Source organism: Limanda limanda, chromosome 12, assembly GCF_963576545.1.
Source record: "Limanda limanda chromosome 12, fLimLim1.1, whole genome shotgun sequence".
In the NCBI taxonomy this organism is placed as follows: domain Eukaryota; kingdom Metazoa; phylum Chordata; class Actinopteri; order Pleuronectiformes; family Pleuronectidae; genus Limanda; species Limanda limanda.
Window position 1 is genome coordinate 16210705 of NC_083647.1, and position 27825 is coordinate 16238529.

General features: G+C 40.8%; 4 protein-coding genes across 4 annotated transcripts; 2 read left to right on the forward strand and 2 right to left on the reverse strand.

The window, feature by feature from the left end:
* The first annotated feature begins 33 nt into the window (after positions 1-33).
* Positions 34-3234, forward strand: iqcc (IQ motif containing C). The gene is made up of 5 exons (XM_061083312.1): positions 34-92; positions 940-1083; positions 1166-1499; positions 2060-2181; positions 2999-3234. Exons 1-5 carry the CDS (start codon positions 51-53, stop codon positions 3032-3034), a joined length of 678 nt encoding a protein of 225 aa, XP_060939295.1. The 5' UTR covers positions 34-50; the 3' UTR covers positions 3035-3234.
* Positions 3235-4340: 1106 nt separating this feature from the next.
* Positions 4341-9992, forward strand: dcdc2b (doublecortin domain containing 2B). The gene is made up of 13 exons (XM_061082146.1): positions 4341-4627; positions 4755-4806; positions 6931-7001; positions 7672-7803; positions 7880-8014; positions 8146-8185; positions 8392-8457; positions 8585-8753; positions 8843-8952; positions 9079-9151; positions 9279-9343; positions 9749-9804; positions 9938-9992. The coding sequence occupies exons 1-13, from the start codon at positions 4341-4343 to the stop codon at positions 9990-9992; spliced, it is 1311 nt and encodes a 436-aa protein (XP_060938129.1).
* A 1117-nt stretch (positions 9993-11109) lies between these two features.
* Positions 11110-14176, reverse strand: tmem234 (transmembrane protein 234). Its single transcript, XM_061082900.1, has 5 exons — positions 14158-14176; positions 13715-13866; positions 12781-12847; positions 12199-12291; positions 11110-11920 (listed from the first exon to the last, which is right to left on the reverse strand). The coding sequence occupies exons 1-5, from the start codon at positions 14168-14170 to the stop codon at positions 11811-11813; spliced, it is 435 nt and encodes a 144-aa protein (XP_060938883.1). The 5' UTR covers positions 14171-14176; the 3' UTR covers positions 11110-11810.
* Positions 14177-14667: 491 nt separating this feature from the next.
* Positions 14668-25593, reverse strand: ncmap (non-compact myelin associated protein). The gene is made up of 4 exons (XM_061083266.1): positions 25344-25593; positions 17650-17753; positions 17147-17231; positions 14668-15791 (listed from the first exon to the last, which is right to left on the reverse strand). Exons 2-4 carry the CDS (start codon positions 17738-17740, stop codon positions 15518-15520), a joined length of 450 nt encoding a protein of 149 aa, XP_060939249.1. The 5' UTR covers positions 17741-17753; positions 25344-25593; the 3' UTR covers positions 14668-15517.
* Between the last annotated feature and the right edge of the window lie 2232 nt (positions 25594-27825).

Genomic DNA, 27825 nt, shown 5'->3' on the forward strand with positions numbered 1-27825 from the left:
TGACTTCTTCTCCCGCTTTCCGTAGCACGCTCCTCCACGTTACCATAGCAATGGAGAGGAGGAAGTGGGAGAAGAGACTCACACACTTTCAGGTAATAACGTCAACTACGTAAAGTTACTCACATGCTTTAAAGTCGAGTTTCGTCTTTAAACCTCCGGACATCTTGCTGTACTTAGCTACTCAAGCTAACCTTTGAAATCAGCTGCTGGTGTTAGCTATTGCTTTAGCACCAAGTGTCTGTAGCTATCACTCGTCCATCAGTCAAATTCTGTTTGTATAGCTCATATTCACAAATCACACTTTGTCTCATGGGGCTTAACGAGGTGAAACATCATCAGTTCTTAAACCTCATCAAGGAACAACTACCAAAACAAACACTATTGACAGTGAACACGTAGAAACCTCAGAGAGCAACGATCACCAACACGATCCACATGTATTTGTATTTGGGAGGATTACATGACGCATGATTTTTCTGTAATTAAGTGTGAATGTTTATTTAGATGCATTTAACCACTTAAACAACACATGGATGTGATGCATATGATGGTACTTTGTTTTAAACTTATGATTTTGTATGAAATATCTGTTATGTTTTGATTATATTTTAAGCTGAATACGCAAAATGTCCTGCGTTGTGACCGTAGCATAGGTGAAGCATTAAACTTACATATTAACAAAATAAACCAGAAATATCTGGAGCAGGTAATAACTGCCTTGGCATTATATTGTATGACTTTATTAATATTAGGTTTTAATATGCACAAAACTAGTTTATTAGTATTTACAGCAAAATAACTTTCGTAACACAAATAATGTCCTGTTGCGTAACATGGAAAATCAGATTTTTAAAACGGCAGTTACATGGACAACTATAGGGGCCCTTAGTGAAGTGAATGTTAAATTGAAGTTGTGCTCTCCCCTCCTCTTCTCATTAGGTGCGTGCACGTGGATACCTGGTGAGAAGGGAAGTAGGTCGTGCACGTGAAGACTTTGAGGACATAGTGAAAGAGATCGATGGAGATCTGAAGCACCTGCAGTGGACGAGCACGGTTATCCCCATCCCTCACTTCACAGACACTGTAAGTAACATGTCATGATGAAAGAGGCGTTCATCTGCTTTTTGATTGGTTTCTCAAACTTTCAATGTCCATGTTTCATCAGGATGACCGGTTCCCACGACCTAGCAGCGATGCCAGCGAGGCTTCAGATCCAGGACTCAATGTCGGCACCTGTCCTCCGAGATCTACAGCAGCACCATCGCGGGACAGAGAGGAAGCTCAGACTCTCCTTTTGAAGAAGATAGAAGCTGAGAGAGATGGGTCAGAGACCAAAGGCCAAGCCCATCTTTCCAGTGACTGTGACAGAGACGTAGAGGGACCTGGACCGAGGGAGCAGGAGGGAGATCAACATGAAGAGGCAGGGGACAGCATAGGAGACTCCACCACCCTCTGGAGCAGTTTGGAGCTGGATGAGAACAACAGTCACTGTCACCAGGGTGAGAGTTGGCCTTCATTATTTTCAAAAACGTATAGAATATTAAAATGTGTGAGGAAAAAGCTTGCACAGTTTAAGAACCCAAGGAGATGTCTACATATTGCTTGATTATGCCAAAAGAACAGAAACCAATGATCTGCAATGTACAAAGATATAAAAGGGAAAAGCATAGAACTTTTAGTTTTTTAGAAGCTAGAACATTTTAAAATAAAGTCTATATTGACTAATAATTTGATAAAGTAACAACACAAATCTTGTCTAAGCACTGGAAAAATAGATACCTGAATAGTTTAGTATGCCATAGATCAGTTAGTCTACATTTTTAAATAGCCTCAAGAAAATTGACCAAAACACTGAAAAAAGTACTGTCAACATGTTCGGATGTCTCAGCACAGTGTGATGTTTTTTTCACTTGTTTAGTGGAGCAAAAAAACAGGAGGAGAAGTAAAGATTTTAACCATAATAATTGTATGGTTTGTGTGTAGTTTCACATTTTGTTTCACATCTGGTGTAGTGAGGAGACCTTACCAGTCATTTGGAATTTTCTCATCTCCTGTTCAGGTCCCCGGCAGTACTGCTTGGCTCAGGAGGTGCCCCGCACTCCGGAGGCCCTGCGTCTCCATAGAAACACACTGACCATGGAGCTGGTGTGGCTTCAACAGGCCATTGAAAGCAGGAAAAAGGTGAGACGGAGAAAGGGGGGAGATGTAGTGTTTCCTTACGGTCATTCAGCAGTGGCAGTCTCCTGCTGAAAGAAAATTACCTCGACTGTGCAAGGCAGAATTTATTCAGTGGCCCCAGAAGATAAGTCAGGACAAAAGGTCGAAGAAATAGCATTCATTCTGTTAAAACTTTCCCCACTGCGTGCGTTCACGAACTGTCGGGTTGCCGCATGCCCTCTCTCCTCACTCCCCCCTCCCCCACTGACCTGCCCTAACTTTACACCATAACAATAAATACCATCAATAATCAAAAGTTATTAGGACCCGCACAGGACTTGAAGTTTACTTTGTGTTTGTCTGATTCGCTCTAGAGGTTATGAGACTTATTTAAACACAAAGACAACATTCACTGTATTCTAGATTTGCAATCAGTTAAAACAGGATGTTGTGTTTGAAAAAAAAAATTATGCAGCTCTACACGAAAAATCACAGTGAAACATGTTTGTCTATGTATGTAATGATATGAATTGTAAACTCCAAACCTATATAGATTTTTGGTCATGTATTTTGAGTGTTTTGCTCACCATCTTTAACTTAAAAGAACACCAGTTTTTGTGTTATGTTTGTTTAGCTCTATTTAATACTAATAGGTACTTATCAGTGTAAATGTAAAATTCATAAATTACAAATTACAGAATAATCTAGAATTACAAATAATGACACTTAGAAATATTTGTTTCCCGAGAGCAAGATGATTTTAGTTGTAGTTCAGCACAGCACGAAAGGTGGGGACTCTACCGTTCAATGATAATTTTTACCTTTTTCTTTTCCCCTCCAGTACTTATCACTGAAGGACAGACTGACCATATCCTGACAGCACAAGTCATCTGTATGAAGTTAATAATATGGGGCTATAGGCCGGACATCTGTCCATCACCAGAAGTCACTGTGATATCAGCAGTTTAAACTGTTATTACAATTATTTAAAGAAATTATTTATAAAAAAGTTTGTCGTGTGTTTGATTAAACGTGTTTGTTGTTAATGTAAATAAAACAAAATGTCTTTTTCTGAAACAGTTTCTCTTTGGTGTTATTTTTTAGTTGTCAGTGCACTAGTTTAACTTATATTGTCCTTGTAGCATGAGTTGCAAGAGGCCAAGGTACTTAGCTATTGTGTAGGAAGAAGCTCTAGTGAAAGGAGCTCATGGGAGGATCCCATGAGCAACAACTTTGTGTTTAGTCTCAAATTTCCCATGTAGACGGTGGACTCCAATGAATGAGCGCCTCACTCATCGCAGGGCGCTCATTCACACCAGAGGCTCCTGTTAAACTGCTGTTCTCATATGCTATTAGTGTCTTAAAAGGTTAAAAAGTATCACTAAAGGTTAAAAATATATCACAAGATGCCCTTTCCTCCAAAAGAAGCCTTATTTTGATTGTTTTAGTTTAAAAAGACTACAACAATCATTCATTCAAAATAAAAGTAATGGCTCTGTCCCCTACTGGTTCTTGCTCTTGCTTGTGTCCATGATATATTTCTATTGAAGTGAGCTAACAACGCAGCCACCCATCCATTCTCCCCTCCTCTATCTGTGTCTTTTGTTGTGGTTGCTGCCGATGGTTTGACCCGCAAAGCCAGTCATTGCTGGCCACGCTGCCATGGCAACCAGGAAATACTCACCGCCATCAGTGGAGTAGTGAGTGAGAGTGTGTTAGAGGGAACAGCGACGAGCAGAACGTGGTGAGTGGGAGTCCAGACACTCCACAACAACAGGAGGGGACCAATTTTCACCTTTGCCTTCAATCCTGCGATCTCCCTGGTTATTCTTCCACCTTCATCTTCAACGGCTTGTGACCGACTGAGCTGCTTCTGTACGGATCAGAGATCATGTGTTTGTATTAATGAGTTGTTCGGCACAAGTTTGACCCAAAAGGTGAGAGTGTGAGTGTATCTGTTGTGTGGAAATGGTCAGTGAATGCCACTTTGGAAATGACTTAACAATTGTGTGCGTGGACTGAACAATTCTCAAAAGCCTTTTGAACTGTGTGTGTGTGTGTGTGTGTGTGTGTGTGTGTGTGTGTGTGTGTGTGTGTGTGTGTGTGTGTGTGTGTGTGTGTGTGTGTGTGTGTGTGTGTGTGTGTGTGTGTGTGTGTGTGTGTGTGTCACAGCTGGCTCAGAGATGGCTGGTAGCACTGCAGCCACCGCCGCCCTCCTGCCTCCGGTGAAGAACGTGGTGGTGTACAGGAATGGTGACCCCTTCTACAGTGGACGGAGGTTCGTGGTCAACCAGCGACAAGTGGGCACCATGGAGGCTTTTCTGAACGAGGTGACCCAGAACATCGGTGCCCAGCTCGCCATCAGGACCCTGTACACCCCGAGGCAGGGCCACAGGGTCGCCGACCTCCAGGACCTTCGGACGGGATCCCAGTACGTCGCTGCTGGCTTTGAGAGGTTCAAGAAACTGGAGTGAGAACTGAAGACATTTCTCTAATAGAAGGCTTACAGTCTTTAAACCAGATGTTTTCTTGTTTGTAAAAAAGATTAAGTATTGTTGTGTTTGTTTCTTGATCATATCTGTTGTCTTTGTGAACAGCTACTTGAGCGTAGGAGCAAAAAAGCAGCCGGCCACCCGTGAAGAACCCCAGGTAGGTTTATTTTCTCATATGGGCCACTTCCTTTTAATAGTACAGTCCATCATTCATTAATCCCAGTCTAACCAAGAGGAATGCGCCACCAGTCAGACAGCAGGATTTTCCATTACAGATAAAAGTTTCCAATTACCTGTAAAGGCGGAGACACGAGTTACATTTCTTTGTGCATGTTCATAGGTCACTCTTTGCTCGTAACTTCCCCCTGGTGTCGAAGACTGTCATGTAAATTAGCGTTAATAATAGGCTAATGATTGTGCTGTCCGTGGTGGCCTTTCAAGCCTCTCTTGAGACATTAGACGCAGTAATTACAGTCGGCTATCGTCAGAGATCCCAGAGATTATCAGAGATAACTGAAACCCACCGACACACACTCAAAGATATCAGTCCCACAAATGGGCCTGATTTCTTTCATTAATATACATGAATTATTCCCTGAGTCAAAAAATCTCATAATGTAACAGAAAGGGATGAATTTTGGATTCATATATATAAATATAATGTATTCTTTCTTAGCCCATGTCTCTAATAGTTTTTCAATAGTTTTTCTGTTGGATATTGACAGAGATCAGAAAATCCTAGAGATTATCAGATGTTTAATTCACTGATTGAATCTGAACTCAACTCATGGCACTCAGCAGAGTGCAAACTTCCAGATAACAGTCCCCTTAAATTCAATGTAGCGGCAACAAAGTGCACACACTTATAGATCAGATCACTAAATGTGCCTGACTTCAAGATCCATGAATTATTTGCTGGGAAACTGGTGAAAATGAATTTTCAAATAGACATCCCACAATGTAAAAGAAAGTCCATCCATCCATTGTCTATGCCCTTATCCGGGGTCAGGTTGTGGAGGTAGCTGGCCAGGACGAGTACCCCAGACGTCCCTCTAACTAGCCACATTTTCTAGCTCTTCCTGGGGGATCCCGTGGCGTTCCTAGGACAGATGGGATATGAAGTCCTTCCAGCTAACTAAAATGGCGCATACATTCACCTTATGAAACACTATAAAATGTCCTAAATCCAGATTTATATTCGGATCTGTCTCTGGGAGTCTCATGCACTGGATCCAGATCCTTGGGTCATGCCCCACGCCTCCACAACATTTCATGGAAATTGTTGGAGTAGTTTTTGAGTTGTCCTGCTAACAATCAAACAAACCAATCAACCAACAATCACTTGGACAAAGACAGAAAACATAACCTCCCTGCCAGTAGAAATGATGAAGATGTAGCATTACTGTCGGCGTAAGCTCTCTTCAAATTCAAATTGATTTCAGAGCGACACACACAAGAACACACTCAGAGCCACTCAAGTCCACAAGTGCTCGCTTTGTATTCTGACCAGCTGGCAGCAACATCCGCCTGGTTCTTCAGACGCAGATTGTGTTCTCAGTCTTAAACCGTCAGTGTTACTTTTTCTGCAGAACATAAAAGAGTACAGAGTAATTGTGTGTGCCTTGGGTGACAGCCATGTGGAAAGCAGATTTGTTTTATCTGGAGTCATGGGGGTTTTAAAGTCTCACATGCCTGCGTTGCGGTTGCTGTGGAGCAATGCAGGAAGTGTGTCCGTATAAGTGAGCGTCTTATCCTGCCGGCGAAACAAAGAGTTAATACTTCCGGACAATGTTATCAGGCCGCGTGCATGTCTGGGCAGGCCTCTCTGCTCGGAGACACTGTAAATGCATTAAATCGCTGCCCCTTCAAAGCAAAAACAATAAGGGAAGATTATCAATGACAAGCTTTGCTCTGAGTTGAATTGTTCCAGCTATTCTGGCTAAGCAGACACGGATATTGGCAGCAGATTTCATTGATATGAGACAACGTACGAGCGGAGCCCGAGAGGATCAGATACGCTTCGTTAAAGTATCATTGCAGAAGTGGCAGCGTGACGTCAGTTTCCATGGCAGCAGCGTTCGTGCTGACATGAGCAGAATAGTTAGTCAGTCATTACAGATTTGGGTTAAATGATTTTGCAGTGATGGACGTTCGGTGTAATTGCTGTGCAGGACATGGATGATGTAAATCCAATGAGGGAATGTTCAATATTGCTGAAGAAATGATGACATTATGATGTTGAGCCGTACCACGCATCTGATTTTCTTAATGTCTCCTCCAGGCTAAAGCAGCACAGAGGCCAAATGTTTCAGCTAAATGGAGGAAGTTTATTCCTCTGCCCTGCATTATACAGTGAGTTGGACAGACACACACATAATGAACATTAGAACATGAAGACTGTATCTCAGAGTGACTTAAAATAGGATGTCCATGTACATATGTATTTTGTAGTTTAGTAGAAAAATGCATCATAAAGTTCAGCCAAACTGGACCTGATGGTGGCGCTAGAGGAACGGTCTGAGGGTCACCATTGTTTTTACCGATCATCCTTAAGGGAACTAGATACTAGGTAATAGATTTCATGGCAATCCATACAATAGTTGTCTAGATAATTCTCTCAAAACCGTAAATGTCATCCCCATGGTGGAACTAGAGGAAAAGTCGGAGGATGGACCATCAAAGTCATTAGTTGCCATCCTCTGAGGACCATGAATGTGTCAGTTCTGTGCCGGGGAAGTAGCTCTTTAGATATTTCACACAACTTTGCCCCGGTGATCAACAAGTCAGGGGATCAAAAGCAGTGTGGATACCCAACATAAGCCTGTAGGGACCCATTGGTAGTAACATTGGTGACCATCAGTCCTTTCCTCTAGCGCCATCATTAGGTCATGTTTGGCTGGACTTCACAGGACATCTCATCGTGGTCAATACAGACATGAAGAATTACTGACAGACCAAAAGTCTTCCTGTGTCCTGTTTTCAAAGACAAAACGCAAACTTCTGCTTTGATTCTTGTGTTCAGTGTTTTCCGTAATGGCGATATCCTATGTCCGCCATTTCGGTTCATCATTCCCCGGAGCACGCAGCAGGATCTGGAGCAGGTCCTGAGTCTGGTCACAGAGAAGGTCTGTCTGCGAACAGGAGCCGTGCGCAGGTCTGTGACACTGACAGAATTATAAGTATACGTCTGTAGAAATGCACTAAATCAAAGCTCTATACTGCGTGATCAGGTTGTGTTCTTTGGAGGGAGTGACTGTGACCTCAGCTGGGGAGCTGGAGACCGGCCACTGCTACGTTGCCGTGGGAACCGAGAGGTTCAAGAAACTTCCATATGTGGAGCTGCTGGTTTCAAACTCTGCAGACAGGTATTGTTATGCAGGGTCTTCTATACGAGTCCTTGTATGCGTGTATGTTTATGAGCTTCTTTGCAAACGAAAATGAACAAAAAGATAGTATTTACTCTTATCTCTTACTTCTTTCACACTTTATTATGTAGATATTACCCAGGACAGAGAAGACTGATGAGAAGAGCTGAGGTACAATCAATTAACACTTTAAAGCATTCCAATTGTCTATTCCTTTTTTTAATTGTGCACTGTTAAACACATTGGAATCTGCATTTATACCAATGATTATTATTCTTTTCATTGTTTTACTGCAGCAACATTCCAAAAACTAACTGAAAAGCGAATCTGTCACGTCTTTTTTATTTATATGTATGTATATTATATTTCTCTCTCAGAACAGGAAAACAGGAAGTGGTCCAGCAGACCAGTACAGCGACTCTGCTCTCCTCGACTCCCCAGAGGTAAAAACAATTCAATCCTCTGAATTTATTGACACTACAGGATCTATATTGGAACTGTTAATTGGTTTGGTGTCTATGAATACACAAGTGAGAAGGCTTTTTCCCCCCCTCTATGTGTAATACTCAGTCAGATGGTCGGAGGGTAAAGTCAACAGGAGACGAAGCTGGACCTCCACAAGCCTCCCAGCAGAGGAGCAGGAGACTGGGAGCAGATGAGATGTCTGTATTCTTTGCCAGGCCGGTGAAGATCCGCAAGAACAGAGGTCAGACAAGACTAATGGATCTGGTCAGGAACTGTATCAGATATTGACTTAATATATAGTCTGATGTCTTCATATTCAAAATAAGTAAAAATAAGAGTAATATTGATGTCTGTTTATCACAGTCCAGCCCAGCATCTTTAAAAGAGCGGCACGGAAGAGGAGAGAGGAGGTGCGAGGAGCTGAGGAGGTGCAGGAGGATGAGAATACAGCTACAGAGATTCCTGTTGACCAGGTTAACGTTCATCTCTGTGTTTTGCACAATGCTGCAGTTAAAAGATAGTTAATATTGCACAAGGGAAAATATTATAACACTGAAAGACGAATAAACAATAACCTGTCCCTTGTGTCCTTTTCAAAGAGAGTGGCAGAAACAGTGGAGGATGAAGAAGGGAACCACAGAGATGATCCTCTGCAAAGCACACGGCAGGTTAGCATCAATTATATATTTTAATTTTGCTCCAAATCACTGTCTTTTACATTCATTCACTTAATGAACAGGTTCAGTTCATCTATTCTGTGTAATTGGGTTTGTATATTTTCTTTTACTCCAGAAGGCAGAGTCATCTCAACAAAATGGTGTAGAAGCGACAGAAAACTGGACGGAGAAGTCTGCTGAAATACAGGTACACAGAGCAACACACACTTGAAGAAACAATCATGCCGCTCAGTGGAGGGCATAGTCCCCTTGAAATCAATTGCACCAAATTGCACACACTCATAGATGTAAGTCCCCTAAATATGCCTGATTTTGTTCATCGGGACCCATGAATTATTCCCTAGGAAATCTTTAACATTATTTAAAAAATCTCACAATGTTAAAGAAAGTCAGAAAACTCCTTGAATCTGGCCCTTTGTCCAGATCCACCCCAAATTTGAATGGATTCCTTCCTGGCACATGTTCCATCCTTCCAGTTAACTTACTAACAAAGGGACAGGGGCTAAATATAACTTTTGTATAAGTAACTTCTTACATTTATTTGTACATGGACACAAGAAGTCAGCAGTCACCTTGTATCTTGTTTCTAAAGGAACCTGAGCTGAAGCACACACCTCCAAGACCTTCATCATCCACTTCTCAGGATTCTCAAGGAAAGAACACGGAAGAAAAGGTAAGTGTACCGACCTCACAATGTAATCACATGACATTGTCATCATCACCATGACCAGACCCAGTGAAGATGCTTTCACTGTTTTAATGAATTGTTCTAACAGGTTAACCCACAGGACGTCCCATCAAACACAGCAGAACAGAACCACCAGGAGGACAACTAGTGAATAAGGAGCACCGAGGATTCAAGGTCCCGTCAGCATAAAGCATAATGAGCCCTGACCCACAGCAGATAAAAAGGCAGTTACTGCTTCAACAGAACCTATGCAGCTGAATGAATGTTATAGTTAATAGTACTTAAACTGTGGTGATGAGCCGAGTAACATCAATTTATGTTGTTTTGTTTTAGAAAGAGAGACAAGAATGTGACTTCGCTCAAACGTAATTAGAACAAACCCAACAGGAAGTGGAGACAATATCAGAAAGTGTTGTACGATACATTTGCAAAGACTAATGATCATGTGTGAAATCATAGACTATGTTTAACGATGGATATCACATCTCCATTTCCTCCCACTATCCACAAATGAAGCCAAAATATCCCGGATATGAATGCTGCCATCTTGTGCATTCGAGCATAGAGATGGCAAAGGTCAAAAATAAGCCAGACGTCAGTCATTTTGTTTTTGTAAGCATCAATTAAATATTAAAAACACGAGCACTCGAACAAACCTATAATGATAGAAACTGTCTTTTCGAAAGAGTATTTAGATATATTTATTTAGAACTACAGCCATGCTAGCACCTCTTTCAAGCTGTACCCAGGCGCAGTGGTGTTAAATGCCAAATTCTGCACGTTAGCATGCTCCTCGTGACAGTGCTTTCACTGGCCTAGTTTAGTGTGTTAGTATGATAGTAGTTACACTTCCTGACTAGCAGCAAACAGCTGAGGAAGATGTAACATAAACCAGTGTTGAAACTGAAATTTTGACGTTGTGATAGTTTTGGATAAAATTTGACAAAGCAATTCATCCAACGGTTGTAAATAAATTGTCATCCCCAGAGCCACACTACTAGCATGGCTAATATAAAACTTAACACCATAAGCTTCACTTGGGTTGTATTTGTTACAGGGATTTGCATTTGATTTCATTATATTGAAAAGTGTAGATGATATTGTGACCACACTGTTTTACAGGGGGAAATTCTGATTTAGATGTGAGTAGATGGCATTAATTTACGATGTGTACATAAGAGACAATATTTGTGACATTTGAAGTCTTAACTGTGTCTGATATGTGAAGAACAAACATGAAAAATTATGTTTTGCTAACATTTTTTTAATTTTATTTCAACTACATGACAAGCTGAATAGATGCAACAGTCATCTGTACAGTGCTCTGTGTCAATTTAAAAATGAACTGTGAAAATAAAAACATTAAGATACATGTGAATTCTTTCTGAATACTGTTGAAAGAGAAAACAAGGTCCCTCACACTCAAAGTACTTAGTTGGGCTTTATTACTGCTTCACAAAGAACTTGAGACAGTAACAGTGGTACCTTCACTTCAATATTAAATCATATATACATTACAGAACTGTATTATCCTCCTGCTCAGCAGTTAATGTCCCAGTTAGACCAGGAGGTGACATCTCTTTGGTCCATTTTAAACACCACCCTTATTTGAATTTGTTCTCTATTTTTATGCAGATGCCAGTCCCATGGCGGGGCAGCAGGGTGCCTCTGAGTAAAAGTTAACAACCACCAACCACCGATCTCTATGTGAGCACCATAAATCTAACCTAGCTCCGGGGTGAACTCCACATGAACTCACGTCCCCGTCCAACTCCGTTTGAGAGTCTCTGACCAGGTCTTCTGAAGCTTCATTTAGGCACAATTCAACACAACTGTCGCTCCGAGGAGACATTTTCTGAATCTAAATTGGCCCCTTCAGTCTGGCTCCAGCGTCTAACGCCTTCTTCACTTCCTGCCGAGGAAACATTTGAAGGTTCGAAAGAATTTGCTCCAATTTTGATCTCCGTCAGTGCACAGACTGGGTTATATTCTGCTGCCCTGCGTCTTTGTCCTCGATGGAACTTATCACACACATAGTGATTCCAGCCATGGTGAGAAACATCCCGGCAACAGCCTCTGCGGAGTGAGGGGAGGGGAAGGATAGACAGAACATAAAAGTTAAAAAAGAGAAGTTATAACAAAACCAGGACAGCAAAGCTGCTTTCACACATGCTCTGAACTACAAACATTTGCCTGATATTTTCCAAAGGGGCTGTATGCAAATGTTTGAGTTGATTGCTCCAGACATTTTCCAAAGTTTGTGTCTTGGAGTGTCTTAATTCTTAGATCTGTGTAACTGGCCCGATACAGGAAAACAAGCTTCTGTATGAGTATCAGCGACATTTCAGACTTACGTTTGCCTCCGAACTCTTCACCCAGTAACTTGCCGGTAAGCAGAGTGCAAAGGAATGTGAGCGAGTTGGCCACAGGAACAACGAAAGATAACTCTGGATAAAGAGTGGGAGAATATTAGATGCAGCAATTTGCTAACAAAAATATTTCAACATAAAGTGATCAATATTGCTGTTAAACAGATTTTTTCACAACATATCTAATTTAGTACTAAGGAACTAAAACTCCAGTATGACGTTATGATGGGATTGACACATAAACATGTCCATGTAATGTTTTAAAGGTCAGAATACTCCACATGTCTTAATTTGATTATTGCTTATTCCGAGTCTCAGGTTAAGATAATCAGAAAATACTGTTTGCATTGCACGGTCTTATTCAGACTTTGGTTCAATCGGTTTAATGTCGGAAGATTGCTGTCCATGTAAACGTACTAATGTGTCATGGCTGGATAAGTGCAAATATTGTTGTATTAGTCATTTCTAACTGTTCTTCTACTGTGATATGTCAAAACATCTGCTGTTAGAGAGAAGGGGCTGTAGTAGAGGACTGTGAAGAAGTAAAACCTTGAGTGTCTGGCTCACCTGCGGTGGAGAGTGTGTAGTAGTAGACCAAAGAGCCACACTGGTTCAGGAGGAAAGGGACCAGGTACTGATGGAGAAGGCAGAGAGAGTGAAATTAATCCAATTCTAAGGAAAAGCATCGATATCACACGTGTGACAGGTAGCTTTTACCAGCTGAGAACCCTAACCCTTTTTTAATTATATTTCTTAAATCACACTTTTCAAGATGCACTTTATTTATATAACAAAAGGCTTTGTTATTGTTCTAACTTTTTTGATTTGTCAGTCAGTTGTTGACTTCACATAGATAGACATTCCTACATCTAATGTTTCAATTAATATAGCAAAAAATCCCAACACTAGATAGATATAAAGACATCCCAGTCCTCTCTGGTTCCACATCCTGCCCCCAGCTCACTGAGGTCATCGTCATAACAACTCCAACCTTTTCAATCTCGCTTATCATCTAGCTTGAGTCTGTTTTATGATTCTGGTCACGCTTATCATTTCGTGGCTCGGAGGTCAGAGCCGTCATCCTCTCACCAGAAGGTCAGCAGTGATTTGATCCCAGTCTTCCACATGCTGAAGTGTCCTTGGGCAAGATACGGAATCCCAAATTGCTGCACATAGATGCGCTGTATGAATGTGTGTGGTAATAGGCGACTGAAAAGCTGTTCTGTAAAGAGCTTTAAGTGGTCATCAGACTGTGAAAAGCACTAGATTAATACAGACCATTTAACTTTTCTGCCTTTTCTTGTATCTGCCTCTTTTTAGATTTGTTATTTCTAGCAATGTTCATCTTATATTTTCTCCATGCTCGTGTTCCTCTGTCACACTTGTAAAGCACCTGTTGATTCTGGATCCATTACGTATCTATATATCTATCTGATTTCCAGTTGCTACATAGATCATTCTGAGTCGACCTGTGCAGCACTGAACTGGTGTCAGCTTTTACCTTTGTGTTGAGGAACAGGAACTTGACCTCGGCCAGCAGCTGGCTCATTCTGCCTGAGCGGGTCACATCCTCTATCCCCTCGGAGCCCCTCTTCAGGAAGGGGTTGGTGCACCCCCACAGCACCGACACCAGCAGCAGGCTGAGCAGCTCCACTGGAAAGGGAACACACACCAGTCACCACTAATATCACCTGCTAGTGGTGTAGCATATCGGTTTAACGTTAGCTTAGCCATGTCTAACAGCATACACATTGAGGTTAGCATCTGGGCTACAGACGTTCGCAGGAGTAAGCTAACTTCCTTAGCATAGTGTTCGCTCCTGTTTGGTTCGTTTTGCGTCACTAAGCCTGATAATGAAGAGGAAACTGGTCCCAACCAGAACTCACACGTTGTTTAAAGATAATAGTGAATATGAGGATGAATTAGCTTGTTAGCTTCACTCACCTACAGTCACCATCGTGATGTAAACAGCCGCTGTGAGGTCGCGTTCAAGAGCGCTCCGTGTTTGTGAGTCAACTTCAACGTTCGTAGAAATAATGAACACCCTCAATTATATCCATATGATATAATATATATGTAATGTTATATATTATGTTATATAAACAAGAAATTCAAATGAATGAAGCTACAGAACTTCTTTTACTGAAGAGTTCGTCTAGAAATGTAGCATTCTACAACACGTCTAGTTGTCTTGAATGCAGCCTCGCAACCTTTCAAAGTACGAGGATGAAAGGTACCAAGAAAAATATGAATTATACCAACAATAATAATCACCATCATAATAATTAACATAATAATAATAATACAAAAATAACAATAATACTAATAACCATTACTTCTTTTATTTTCCTCTCTTTTTTCTTTTCTTTTCTCTGCTGTGCTTACTACATCCTTTTAATCTTCACCCCAAGCTTCACTTCACACTTTCTTCCACACAAATGACAAGCAGCCACATTTAGAAATATGACATTTTTTATTTCATCTCTTTTCTTTCACTAAAGAGCCACAAACAATACAAACACAGAGAACAATGAAAATAAAGTGCAAAGTCCTTTTGGTGCCAACTTTGAAAAACAGAGAACTCACATCAGTGTGTTCAGCTATTTCTCTGTGGTCTCTTCATTCTACATAGTAAAAAATAAAATTCATTGACATTTGAGAGATTCATTGAAGTAAAACTAATCTTTGAGATTCTGAGGGTCAGGAGACAAAGACAGTGTGATGTCATGTGAACCAGTTTAATCAAAGAATATTCTTTATAGATATATATCTGCTCTATCAAGATATGACCTGAAAAGGGCTGGTAATGATTATCATCCAGCACACTGTCTTTATTTTCTGTTATACAAATTCTACATTTACTCATGAACATATAGAGTTCTCCTTTATGCAGAAATGTACACACTTATGACCAGCATTGTCGAGCCATTACAGCCTTTACTATACATATTCTTCATGGTTTTAGTACTGACAGAACATCAACAAACAGTACAAACAGTAAGAAACTTGATATGTGTATAGGTGTCTATACTCTTAACACGCTTTCTTCATGCAACATCCTTCATGTGATACATTTCGTCTGTGTCTGGTACCATTTTGTTCACATTGTGTGTTTTTGTACACCAAAATGACATGTATCCCTGTAGTGACCAGCAGTGGCTCAGTTGGTGAGGATTGACAGTGATAACTCTGACATCACGGGTTGAGTTTCCACAGGATTCAGTCAACACGCACCGTGGGTGGTCACGGACGTGGACGGCGCAGCAGTCTATGCCTGTTGTGAGACTAGAGTGCAGTCATGGTGCTATGTGTTCCCTAACGACGGAGATTCATGTATGGTAACCACGGTGGAGCTGCTGGTGGTGCTGAACTGCTCTAAGTGGTTCTCCTCCACGCTGGTCAGCTCCGCTCTGGGCAGATGGAAGCTGTTCTCTGAGGCTGGGATGGAATTGGGGATGCTGCTCGACACAGAGCTGATTCCCAGGGTGCTTAGCGGCACGCTGCTGTGCACTGTGGACTGTGACATCTTGGGACGAGGTTTGGTGCTCCCTCCTAGGACTCTGGATGCATGGGTCCACCTGGAAACAATGAGGTCATGTTAGAATAGATCTCACATCGCTCGTATCTAGCAGGACATTGTTTTAAAATATTTGAAAGCCTTCTAGTCTGATTTTGCAAGTAGGCCTTTTACTTTAGTGGAAAAATTACAAAAGATCCCAAACACATCTGTCATCGAAAAAATTGAAGAAAGGAAAACAAAATGAAATAGGAATGAAAACAACGGTAAAACAAAACTGAATAAAATAATCCATATTTATTAATATACTGTTGCCGTGTGTTTCCCTAATATCAATCTTAATTAACATGTGTTACTGTGTTCTATTCTCATTCATCATTTTGTGACCCCTTAGATTAATTATACAATCCCTTGGGGGCTCCCGACCCCGAGCTTTACAGTGGCAAAGCATTACAGAGCCCATTTCCTTACATTTGTCACAACTACGGTAATAAAAGATAGGAGATACTTTTTACAAGCATTTTCCATTTTACGAAACATAATGATTGACAGCTGGAGTTACTAGTTACTTTTCACTTTACAACTTTACACATTTGTCATCTTGTCGTAAATGAGGAATTGTTATGACTTACACATACAGACATAAAAGAAAGTAGATATAACCAGCTGAAACTGTGAGAAGTACACAATAAAATGCTTCATAATAATAATAAGAATTTAGAATTCAAAATAAAATTCATCACATAAATTAACTGACAAGGTTTATTCTACTATTGACTTGATAGTTTTAGTAAACTTTGTTTATAATATAGGCCTTTAATTTGAATTAAGAATCAATTTCCTCATCTGCTCAGGAAATCTTTTTATATTGAATGCTACTGCTTTCAAACTTTTTCTGCCATATGTTCTTCTCTTAGACTTTTTTTGGCCTTTAGATTAAGAGACATGAGCGATGACACATCATGGATCAGTAGAGTCCAAAGTGTCCGACTTGCTGGTCAATACAACTCAAGGTGTCATGAGATAAATCCAAGGGGTTGGAGGATGATTTAAAAAACAAAACAAGATAAAAATATGTGCCAACGACTTTTCTCTAAACTTTCAGACTTAACAGTCTAAAAGTGGAACATCCCTCTTTGGCGGTACTGTTTTCATGTGAGTGGTGTGAAGAGGACTGTTTACTTTTAAAAGGTTACATATCAAAACATATAAATCAATATGATAGAGTGATTACCAATTTAACAAAATGGGTGATGTTTATTTAATTTTTTTAGGTCTCACGGACGGAGCCAAATGAAAAGATAATAATACAAACGCTGTTCATTGTCCTCCGATAAAAATAGCATGGCTGGAATTGTACTGCTTGTGACATTCAGAGGGCAGGAATTGTGGTGTCGAACAGGAATGCGCCTCTACCTGTTGTACGTCTTCAGGATGATCAGTAGAATGGCGAGAATGATGATGATACCTATGACGATGATAGCGATCATAGCCCCAGAACCTGACGGACACAGAAAGAGGAGGAATGAGTCATTTAAAAGTTGAGCCTTAGTTTTTTTTATCCCTCTTAAAATTTGCATTTCCGATCTAACTGCTCCACATGAGGCAGCTTGTTTTGTTTACACTCCTGAAGAAGTAAGCAATGCTTAGCAACGAGATTACGCACAGGCAAACGGAACATCAAATTATGTTTAATGTTTTTATTAAATGCATGAGTGCCGCTCCCATGTACGGCTTCATGATGCAACAGGTTGTTATTTAAGAGGCTTGGCTTATCATATAACATTTTTTAAACTAAAGTTCCTGGAGAGGATGCGTCTCTGATGGTTGATATAACTAACACCTCACATGGTCGTCTTATCAATATGCAACTGAAGAAGACAAAACACAGACATGAACGCAATGTGGGGTATCCTTACTCTGGATGAGGATTTGTTCTGGGGACTTTGTGACGGTGGTGTTTGAAAGTGCAGTAGTGTTGGTCACAGGTGAGACAGTTGAGGCTTGCATCTTCAGCAATAACCTACAAAGACAAAAAAGAAAGAAGCCACTTTAGTGAAATAAAGTTAAACACGAGGCTCAAGCACTAGAATAGTGTCCAACAGTCCCTTTTGATTCAATCAACCTGTATCAAAAAGCAAATACTCATAGATATCAGTCCCCTAGATATTGTTGTTTTTTTTTCCAGAAAGATGTCAGCATCATTTCATGAGAAATTCACAAAAATGTAGAAAAACTCAACTTAAATCTGAAAGAAGGTGAAAAAAAAATCCTGGGTCCACCCCCGTAATCAAATCTACTTCAAAGGTTAACCCCACCCTTCCACCATGTTTTGAATGTTTCGGTTGAGTAGTTTTTTCATAATCAAGCTAACAGATAGACAAACAGTAATGAAAACATAACCTCCTCGGCGGAGGCAAGAGCAAGCTGTCATATTACAGATTAAACAATCTGATATTTTTCTTCCTATCTCGTAATAACAAAGAAAGAAAGAAGAAAGAAAAACCAAGATTTGATGGGTTCTTCCCTGATCCATAGCGCATCCTTCCACCAAGTCTTGTGGTAGACTGTATAGTAGTATTTGTGTAATCCCGCCAACGATCAGTCAAACACAGACAAAAAAGTAACCTCCTTGGCGAAGGTAATAAGGAAACGAGAATAATTTATTTGAAGACAAACATAGCTGTGCGACACCACTCTGATGAGTAGCAGAGGGAGAGGCACCGGTCACTTAGGTTCTATAGAAACCACTAGAATGTGGAGCCTCACCGGAAGATCATGTATGAAACAATAATCATTACTGACATCACCACCATCGCGTCACACCTCATACTGTACACTAGGTAGGGTTTTTAATAGGTTTGTGGCCTAAGGTAGAAGGAGATGGATTATGCAGCTCCTGTTACTTGCACATGAAATTCAACTCTGGTGATTATGCAGAAAGTTTAAAGTAAGTGGCTTTTGTCGTATTTCTAGATCAGGTGAAAATGTCAAGTCATTGCTCGGTGTCATCGGCTACAGAGAATCCACGAGAACATGGTGGTAACACAAGGGGAAGTTGGCTCCTTCTAACAGCCGGTTGAAGAAGTGGGCTGCTGTATTCAACATGACAGAGTGAGCCTGGAGAAGGATTCCCGCCCCCCCAGGCCTGGGAGAGCCGGTCGGGTTCGGGCAGGTCACAGGCCTGATAACGTGTTTAATGGTTGACTCATAAAATCTACAAGATCGGCATCTAATCTGCTGTGTTGTAATTGTAATGAGTCATGATGGTTTCCTCTCACGATATGGAGGATCCCTGATATTCAACAGAAAACGATCTGTACAGAGCTGTGGGTCGGGGCTGTCCCAGTAACTGATACTTCCCCTTCCCCTCTACTGTTACTTCTTGCATGCAAATAGACGGGAAGTCATGCAAACTTCCCATAAAATGAATATACAGGCGGTCACTTTGTGTTCAATGCCTACATGTGATTATGTTTAGATTTCCACTGTGTACAGAAAGGTTTCTCATTTCTCATGTGCCAGAACTGCACAAGCGTAATTATCGGAGTTCCTCATCCTCTTTTTCACGCGACGTGACGGTAAACAAAGTGCAGAAGCATCAAATTAAAACGAAGGCACACATAATTATATTTAATTATATGACCTGATCGCTCAGCTTAGAATCACAATTTACTACTGAAATTATCTTTTTTTGCTTCTACGTTTTCGTTATTCCTGTAAATGCTTCAGTGACTAACCCTGGAATCATGCAGGGTGTAGACTTGGTGCTGTCAGAGAAAAACAGGCTTTGCATTTATGGTGGACAATCTGATTTGGTTATTAAGCATTAAAACACATTACAACTAGAACAGCGCATTCCTCCGCCGAGGCCCAACGGTCCCCTTAAAACAAATGAAGCTGCATGGTTTAGGGAAAACGGTAAAAATGTTAAAAAACACCTGATCTCATAATGCAAAAAATTGAATGTCCTCTTCCCTGACCCCTAACGCATCCTTCCACATCCGTTTCATGGTAATCTGTTCAGTTTTAAGATGTATGACATGACAGTTGGCGAAAAAAAAGTGAACATCTAAATTGCTCCCCTGGTGGCTGGTTTCAGTACATATCACCAATCTAGAACTCCACGTTAGTAGATGGCTACACTACAAATAATTTTTATGTATTTTCAAGTGCTATTTTCCCGATAATACACAGATACTGACAATGGCTCCAGACAACGTTAACAGCGCAAATATGGCAGTCCCCATATTTGCGATATTTTGGCTTCATTTATGCATATATTAGGTATATTATGTATGCATATATCATATATTAAGTGGGAGGAAGAGCAGACATGTCGGCCATCTTATTGCATAATTGTTGCTAGTAAGTGGACTTTCTTCCCTTTTTCAAATATTTATGCTAAGCTTAGCTAACCTGCTTGAATGTTGAATAATTCTTCTAAAATCATGCTTCCCTTTGTGTTAAATGCTTTTAAATAGCCTATCCACTAGATTATTATGAGATTACATTTCTTTTTCAGACTCCTCTTTCGATGATAATCACGATATTGTGTTTAACATGTAATGGACTCGGCCATTAATGGAGCCTAAAGGTGTACATTTTCCCTATAGACTCTCGTTGTGTAGGGACCTTTTTACAACCTCATCCAGGGATTTTGACTGGACAATCGAAGCCGGTACTCGCCCGTCATGTGTCATGCACATCTTATCCAGCTTCCTTCTCTACAGCAAATATTACAGAGCTAACTCACCTGTGTTGACAGACTATTAAGCACAGAGATTAGCACGGACATATATCAGGTTTGCTGTTTGCAGAGGTGACAGCTCCTGATAAGTGGCCAACTGATCTGTGTGAGGTTGATAACACCATTGCTTTGGTTACTGCGTGCTGGGGCAATGCCATGCTCAAAGGGCTTTGCACAATACGGTGGAAAGTGATGTGTATTCATTTACTATACAGTTATCAGCTTAAACGTACCAAATGTACAGTCAGTCAATATGAAGATGTAGAGATTTGAGGTTTAACAGGAGAAGGGGAGAATTTGAACATTGATTGAATCCAAACAAAGAAGCATGTTGAAATGTGAAGTAACCACATTAATGAGACCTGATGAGACCCTATGAGAGGGACTTTGTACCTTTGTGCTGTAACATTAAAGTGCACAAGATATATGTTACTATTATTTATGGTGGACAGTACTGTAGGCTACCTGTCTTTAGCATTTTTTTCAAGCTGATCGGGCAGATCAAAGATGATATCATCATATTTAAAAATGTTTTTTATTATTTGAATTAGTTTTCTGCAAAACCTTTTGGTTATGAAGACTATAGATGGATGAAAGAACAATTTTGTGCTTCAACACACATCACATCATGTCAGCTGGAAACTGTATCAATTCAACATGAGATTGTGCTATGACAACAATGCAGCACTGATGCCTCTGAATCACTGTCATCTAACAGGGATTATGTGTGTGCGCCAGTCAAGTGAGGGCATGATCGGAGTGAGACTTGTTTTCAAAGCCTACACAGGTTCAAACCAAACAAACTGCTGCAGGAGCAGGCGGTAAAATGTCAGATTAAATATTGAATAGATACTTTAACTGAAATGCTCTGGTTGGAAAAAGGTAGAGATGCTTGAGATACATTTAACTGTGGCCTTGGCAAAGGCAGACGTCATATTAGGGATGGGTGGGTGTGTCGACTCCCACGGGACAGCGTGTTCAAACAGAAGTGGGTAATTCATCCAATTGACTCTCGGTCATATTTAGGCGTAGCTTTGGTGTGGTACACGTCAATAAGGATCGAGTAACCCTCACCTTACCCCACCTCCAGGACAGTTAACACAACTGGTATTTTGTAACGCCACAGATTCAAATATAGAGAATCTTCTCACCTTGCTGCCAAACTACATTATTACAAACAAAATATTTCTGCTGGTGAGCAAAGGTGGGCATCGATACTTTCTTGCACAAATCTACACAAAGAGCTGGTTCAGCATGTAAAAGACGTCTGTTGAAGATGACGTCTGACGTCTAAACCTGCCAAAAGAAACAACCATCCTACTCTAAGGAAGCTCTGACTTCTGAGAAAACACACCATGGAGGGACCGGCGGTGTATCAATGTCTTTTCTTATTTATTTTCACTCCACAAATTGCTTTAAAAGGAACAAAGCGTTCTGTGGTTTGTTAAAAATGTAGCGCGGCAACAGACTCGCAGGAAGCGGTGGAATCCCGTTCTTTGTTGTCACAATGAGGGAACAAAGAAGTACCAGGGAAATTGAAATATGACACTAAAGCCTTATGGCTTCGTTGATAATGGAACGTAATAACTTCTAAAGGTGAGAAAGAACCAGTAGCAACATTAATATGGGAAACTGAGATTTAAACGCAGGGTATTGATATTGTAATGTAACTGCACTGGCCAAGAAGTCAGACATATTGATTATGATTTGGCAGTATTGTACATATGAAGAATATTGTAGATTTTATATATGTGTAGTTGCTATGTTTCTATCAATCAGCAGAGTATATATGATGTGGTAAATGTGACTTTATTCTTGAATCAGTCATTTGTTTACATGTATGTTTATTTAGATTATATACATATTGAAATGTATATATAAATATACATATTTATATATATATTCTATTGGATCTACTGGTTAAGTTATAATTTGATTAAATTATTATTTTCTAATTTAGCCTAACTTTTAAAGGAGTTGTAGCTCAAAGTGGCCTCAATCCGTTTCTCTGATGTCTGTTTCTTCTTCGCTGTAATAACGTCGGTTTGTTGTTCTACGAGACACAGATCTTCAGCTGCACCGCAGATTCAATATCCTCTCTTCCACCCTCAGTAAACAAATCATTTATTGGTTTGTTCAGAGAGTCGAGAGAGCAGGAACAATTTAGTTTCCTCTTTTCCCCCCCTCTCTATATGAGGAAACACCAGACAAAGCTGTTAAGTTGCTCAACTATCCCCCCCCCCCCCCCCCCCCCCGCACCTTTTCTCTCCACACATCAGAAAACACGGTCTCCTGTTCGTAAACACGTTCAAAGCCTGACCTTCGCCGAATGACGTTTGGTTTGGAGTCAATATTTGAGCAGTCAATTTGAAACAGGTTAATAAGACACGGATGGGACAATTACGTGGGCTCTGCCCGGGAGAACAGGGACGCATTGTCTGTATCACGTCAGATGTAAACATCCCAAACGCTAATACTTGTTTTCCAGACGTCACATTAGAGAGACATTTAAGTACGTCTTTCATCAACCTCAGTCAATCCCTGAGAGATTTGCAGCAGCACTCACATTGCTTGGCACCACATGCATCGGCCTTTATTTGACCAAAGTGATATCAGAGATTAACTAATAAAACGTGTGTTGTAAAACTGTGATACATCTGAGTCTCAGCTCGCGTGAGAGTGACTTTTGGAAGGAGCAGTGTTGATTCTTGCACTAAACTCAGCATGTAGCGTTAAAGTAAATCCTGCATTGCCCTGACTGATTTACAAATATCCAGATGATGATTTCAATGCATAACTATTATCAATAATTAAACACCAAACTCAATTAACTCAACTTAAAAAACATGTACCTCACAGTACCCTTAAGAATCCACATTTGAATTCACTAGATTTTTATTTGTAGACAAAAGTGACAGGACAGGCGTACTTCAGCGGCCAATCAGATATCAGCTGGAGCTAGTGCCCCCTGCCCCCCCACCCCCCTGGTTTCTCCCCTGGATAAAAAAACATAACATCCCTGGTGGAGTTTAAAGAAAGAATTTTTAAAATGAAAAAGGACTGACGAAATCCACTTTGTCATTACGACAAAGAAGCTGCGTGTTCCCCAGCGACTGAGAGAGACAGAAGATTATTTTCTCTTTCATGCGAAAGTGGGCAGTTCATTCAGACGTCTCAGACAGGGCTGGGCTGTGATAAACCCTGTATCTGATGGCTTACAAAATCTTTAAAGGAATCCTTTTTTCATTAAAATGAGATCTTATCATATCATTAAACCTTCACAGAGGGAACAGTTTGTTTATTAAACTTATCCCCATCAGTATACTTTTAGAATCTTTAAGGTTTTTATCGTTTGGAGGGTTTCCTTTTGCTTTTTTACAATTGTCTATCTCGCCATTTTCAGACAGGAACCCCAGGAAATGTCCAGAAAATTGGGTCTGAACCTTCTTCGGACTTTGCCTTTTACCTAAGATCTAAGAAAGGAGCCGGAGATTGTCCGGTTCAGACGCATTCACAAGATTTACAACATGTCAAGATGAGGGGGTGGTGTCTGGGTTGAGCATGCAAGAGGTTGGACGTAACGTTTCTTTACAGCACATCCGGTATCGGGGTCATTTGGAAATTTTACTAGGGGGGCTGACAGGAATAGTACCAGAAAATGTCCAGAGCGATGACTCTGATACTTGCGTTCTCAAATATTTTAAGGAAAATGTGTGGACTTCAGTGCATGTCTGAAAAACTCAGCTTTTGCCTAAGGTCCATCTTGAAAACATCTATGCTAATAACTAGATAATAAACTAGGATTTCCACCTTGCAGTTGTACGCCTCTGTCAACGTCTCATGTCTGTTCAGACTCGTTTAACACATGTAGTGATGACCATTTGCTGATGAATTCTTGAGTTATAGTCTTAGAGGGGATTTAGTGATGGCACAGTGACTCTTAAACAACTGAAATCCAATCAGTTCAGCCTGGAAACTTTAAGAATCATTTTGTAAAGTCTCAACCTTAAAGTGCCTTGAGATAATGTATGATATGATTTGGCGATATATACAATTAAAAATAGTTTGTTTGTGCCAAATTTCAAGAAGTTCATTCAAAGGGTCCCTGAGACTTAATTCTCACAATATTGGGAAAGACAGAAAACATAATGCCTCTGGCCACAGCTCTCACATAGGGGGTATAAAATGAAAGAGGCATTTAAATAAAATCTTACTACTTTACCTAACTCAAACTGACACATCTTACAGTGATCCAAACTGTATTTTTAGCCAAATGTTGGAGCGTCTGTGCAGCTCAGTGAGTCCCTGAAGCCTAATTTAATGAGTAAAACACATAGAAGAACGAGTCATTTTTCTATTCTTACACAGAGAAATCTGCCAATTTGTCAGGAATCAGCTGTACCTGAGCTAAGAGCCTAAAACCATCATCTCTCTGTCTACTGACACTGTTTAGCTTTGAATTACAGCAGCGACACTGTACAAATAGCAGTCATATTTTCCTATTACGTGGCTACTGATGACATGGGTGATTACAGCAGCCACTCCATCAGACAGTCTGTTATCATTAAGAGAAACACACACACACACACACAGACAGATCTGGATCTGGAATTGACTTAAATCTGTGTCGGTCCACATGGTTCACAGAGTAAGAAGAGATTTATTAATCCTCGGGCTCTTTGGAATGTGAACTATTCCCTTTCACCTGCGACTCACCTGCCATGTTGTCTGGAGGAGCATACGTTCTCTCACACACACACACACACACACACCCTGATACAACCACATTGCAGTGACACACACTCATAGGCACCACTGTGTGGAGGGAAACTCACAGAGGCAGTGATCAACCTTGTGACTTACCTAACCGTCTCCTCTTTGATTTCAGCCCAAGCCTTCTCCAGACAGGACCCTGAGCAGCTTGGCGCCCCCCCACCCTCAGCTGACAGAAGGGGGCATAGTCCACTGGTGGTGGGCCGACAGATCACAGCAGGTGTGGGGAGGGAGGAGAGTGTGTGAGCTGCTCCGGGGGAGGAATGTAAAGTCCCAGGTGCTGCTGAAGTCCCACAGGTAAAAAACAGAAGGGTTCCAAAAACAAGCAGAGATTCCTCTGTACCTGTGTATGTGTGTGTGGTGTCTGTGGGAATCAGAGTGTTTATGTGAAGAGGAGGAGGACTAGGAGGAGGAGGAGGAGGAGGAGGTTGAGGAGGAAAAGGAGGAGGCTCAACGCTTGTTCACTCGCTGCTCCTCGCTAAGAGTAATAATCTCAGGCAGCTGGTTTTTCAGGTCCTTCCGCCAGGCCCTTAGGCGTGCCATGCACACCGCCGCCGATCAAAGAGCTGCCTCCACCGCTCGGCCCCTCACCATGACTACTGCCTCTCGAAATCTGTTAGTCTGCATCTGATAGGATGTCTCACATGGAGTTCTCAGGACTTGTCCCTGTGCATTCAGTCAAAAAGAGACGGAACTAACTCAAAAAGATAATTCCATCCAGTGGATATGCTACACTTCTGGGTTTGTGTGTCACTAAAATGGAAAACAATCCAATCATTACCTCCTATTGATGGAGATGAATAATGTGTGTGCATGTTTTGTGTTGTTCTGTGGACAAAGCATGACATCACAAATCCCTTCAGGTATTTAAAACTGCGTTTTATCCATGTGGTTGATGATTAACTGTGAATTGCGGTGCACTCGTTCAAAGGGCACTGGGTGTGTTTATGGGAAGGATAAAGTTTGTGTGAAAGTTTTTCTCCTGAACAAACACAACTGTTCTCACTGGTAATATTTTGCTCATCTTTCCAACTGTCCTAGTATCCATGCCATTCTTCTTCTGTGGCACCCAGGCTCCTGTGACACACTTGCCCCGGTAGGCTTTCCCCACACAGTGCGAACAAGTCGTCAGGACCGGGCCTCATGTTTCCTCCCGGGGCCGGGTGGTGCCCACGACCACAAAGCAAGTCAGTGTTGTGGCTTTGTGAGAACGTGTAACCAGACTTCATGTGTTGGGAAACGCAGACAGTGCTCAGCTGGGCCCAGTGGGCTGAAGGGGCTGTTTACAGGCTTAGCACTTGCACAGGAACAGGTGTCCCCATGCGTGTCCCTGTGGTTCCTTGTAGTGGAAGACGATTGCTGCAGTCTGAATACCGAGGGTCAGGTTTCATAAAGAAGAATACAACCTTTCATAATGGCCTCCTGGCATTGTGTTGGTTTCAGTCTACTGTGAATGTGGTACAGTAAACAACCCGTGTGCTAAAATATCCAGGGAGGGTTAAACAACAGGTGGTTCACCCAATTACCTTTTGGGTGAGCCACCAAGGAATTCATGTTTGCGTCTGGGTTTGTTTGTTTGTCTATGTGCTATTCAACAGGATTACTTATATTTTTATTTATAAAAAGCACTGAATAGATTATAGACTTAACTTGGTGAAGGGATGGGGTATGGGAACCCATTCAAATTTTGTTTACAATTTCTCTAACTTTGCAAGATAGTCACAAAATATTTACGATATTTATTTAATGTTTGTTGGTTCAGATCCAAATAAAAACCCATGTGGTTTTATGAGGGATTTGTTGGTCCTTGGCAGGGCTATTTACTCTGAGTGCCTAGTTTATATGAGGGGAATAAATCAGCTTGATTTATCCCTGAAAACAACATTTTATATTAATCAGTGGGTGTAGCCTTCAAAACATTGCTCATAACACCTGTTCAGAACTGCTTTTAATGTGTGATAAATGATTTGTGCTGTACATTTCTAGTTATTTACTTTTATTGGCTTTTCTTGTTATGTGAGGTTAAGGAAGTATTTTTTTAATGTGCTTTTATTATTTTAAACTTATATTCAATGTCTTTGAGCATTTGTTAAAAGCACTACATGACCAAAATCTATCTATCCATCCATTATCTTTACCGCTTAACCTTTGAGGGTCAAGGGGCCTGTTGTAGAGCCAAATTATTATCATTATTATTATTATAACTAGTGGTATATGGCTTTTCGAATTGTTAATTGTCATTTTCAAGATCAATTTTCTCTGGCAATCATGGTAAGTTAACTCTGGTTGCACAGTGAAGGGTGAAAGGTTTCCCTTAGAAAGGATGGAAAAGTATCAGCAATTCTGATCTTATGTCTTATCTGAAAATAAGACCAAGCTTAGTCTGCATAAGTACCTTTTACAAACAGTGTCCCGATCATGTCAAGTTTTATTGTGAAAGTAACAGTACAATAGTCAATAATCATATATTTCAGTATTTTGAATCAATGAATTGTAAAGTTTGAGTCTACACAAATCAAATTATATGTACAACTTCTAATCTTTACCTGTCTGGTTAAATGATTCTGAGATT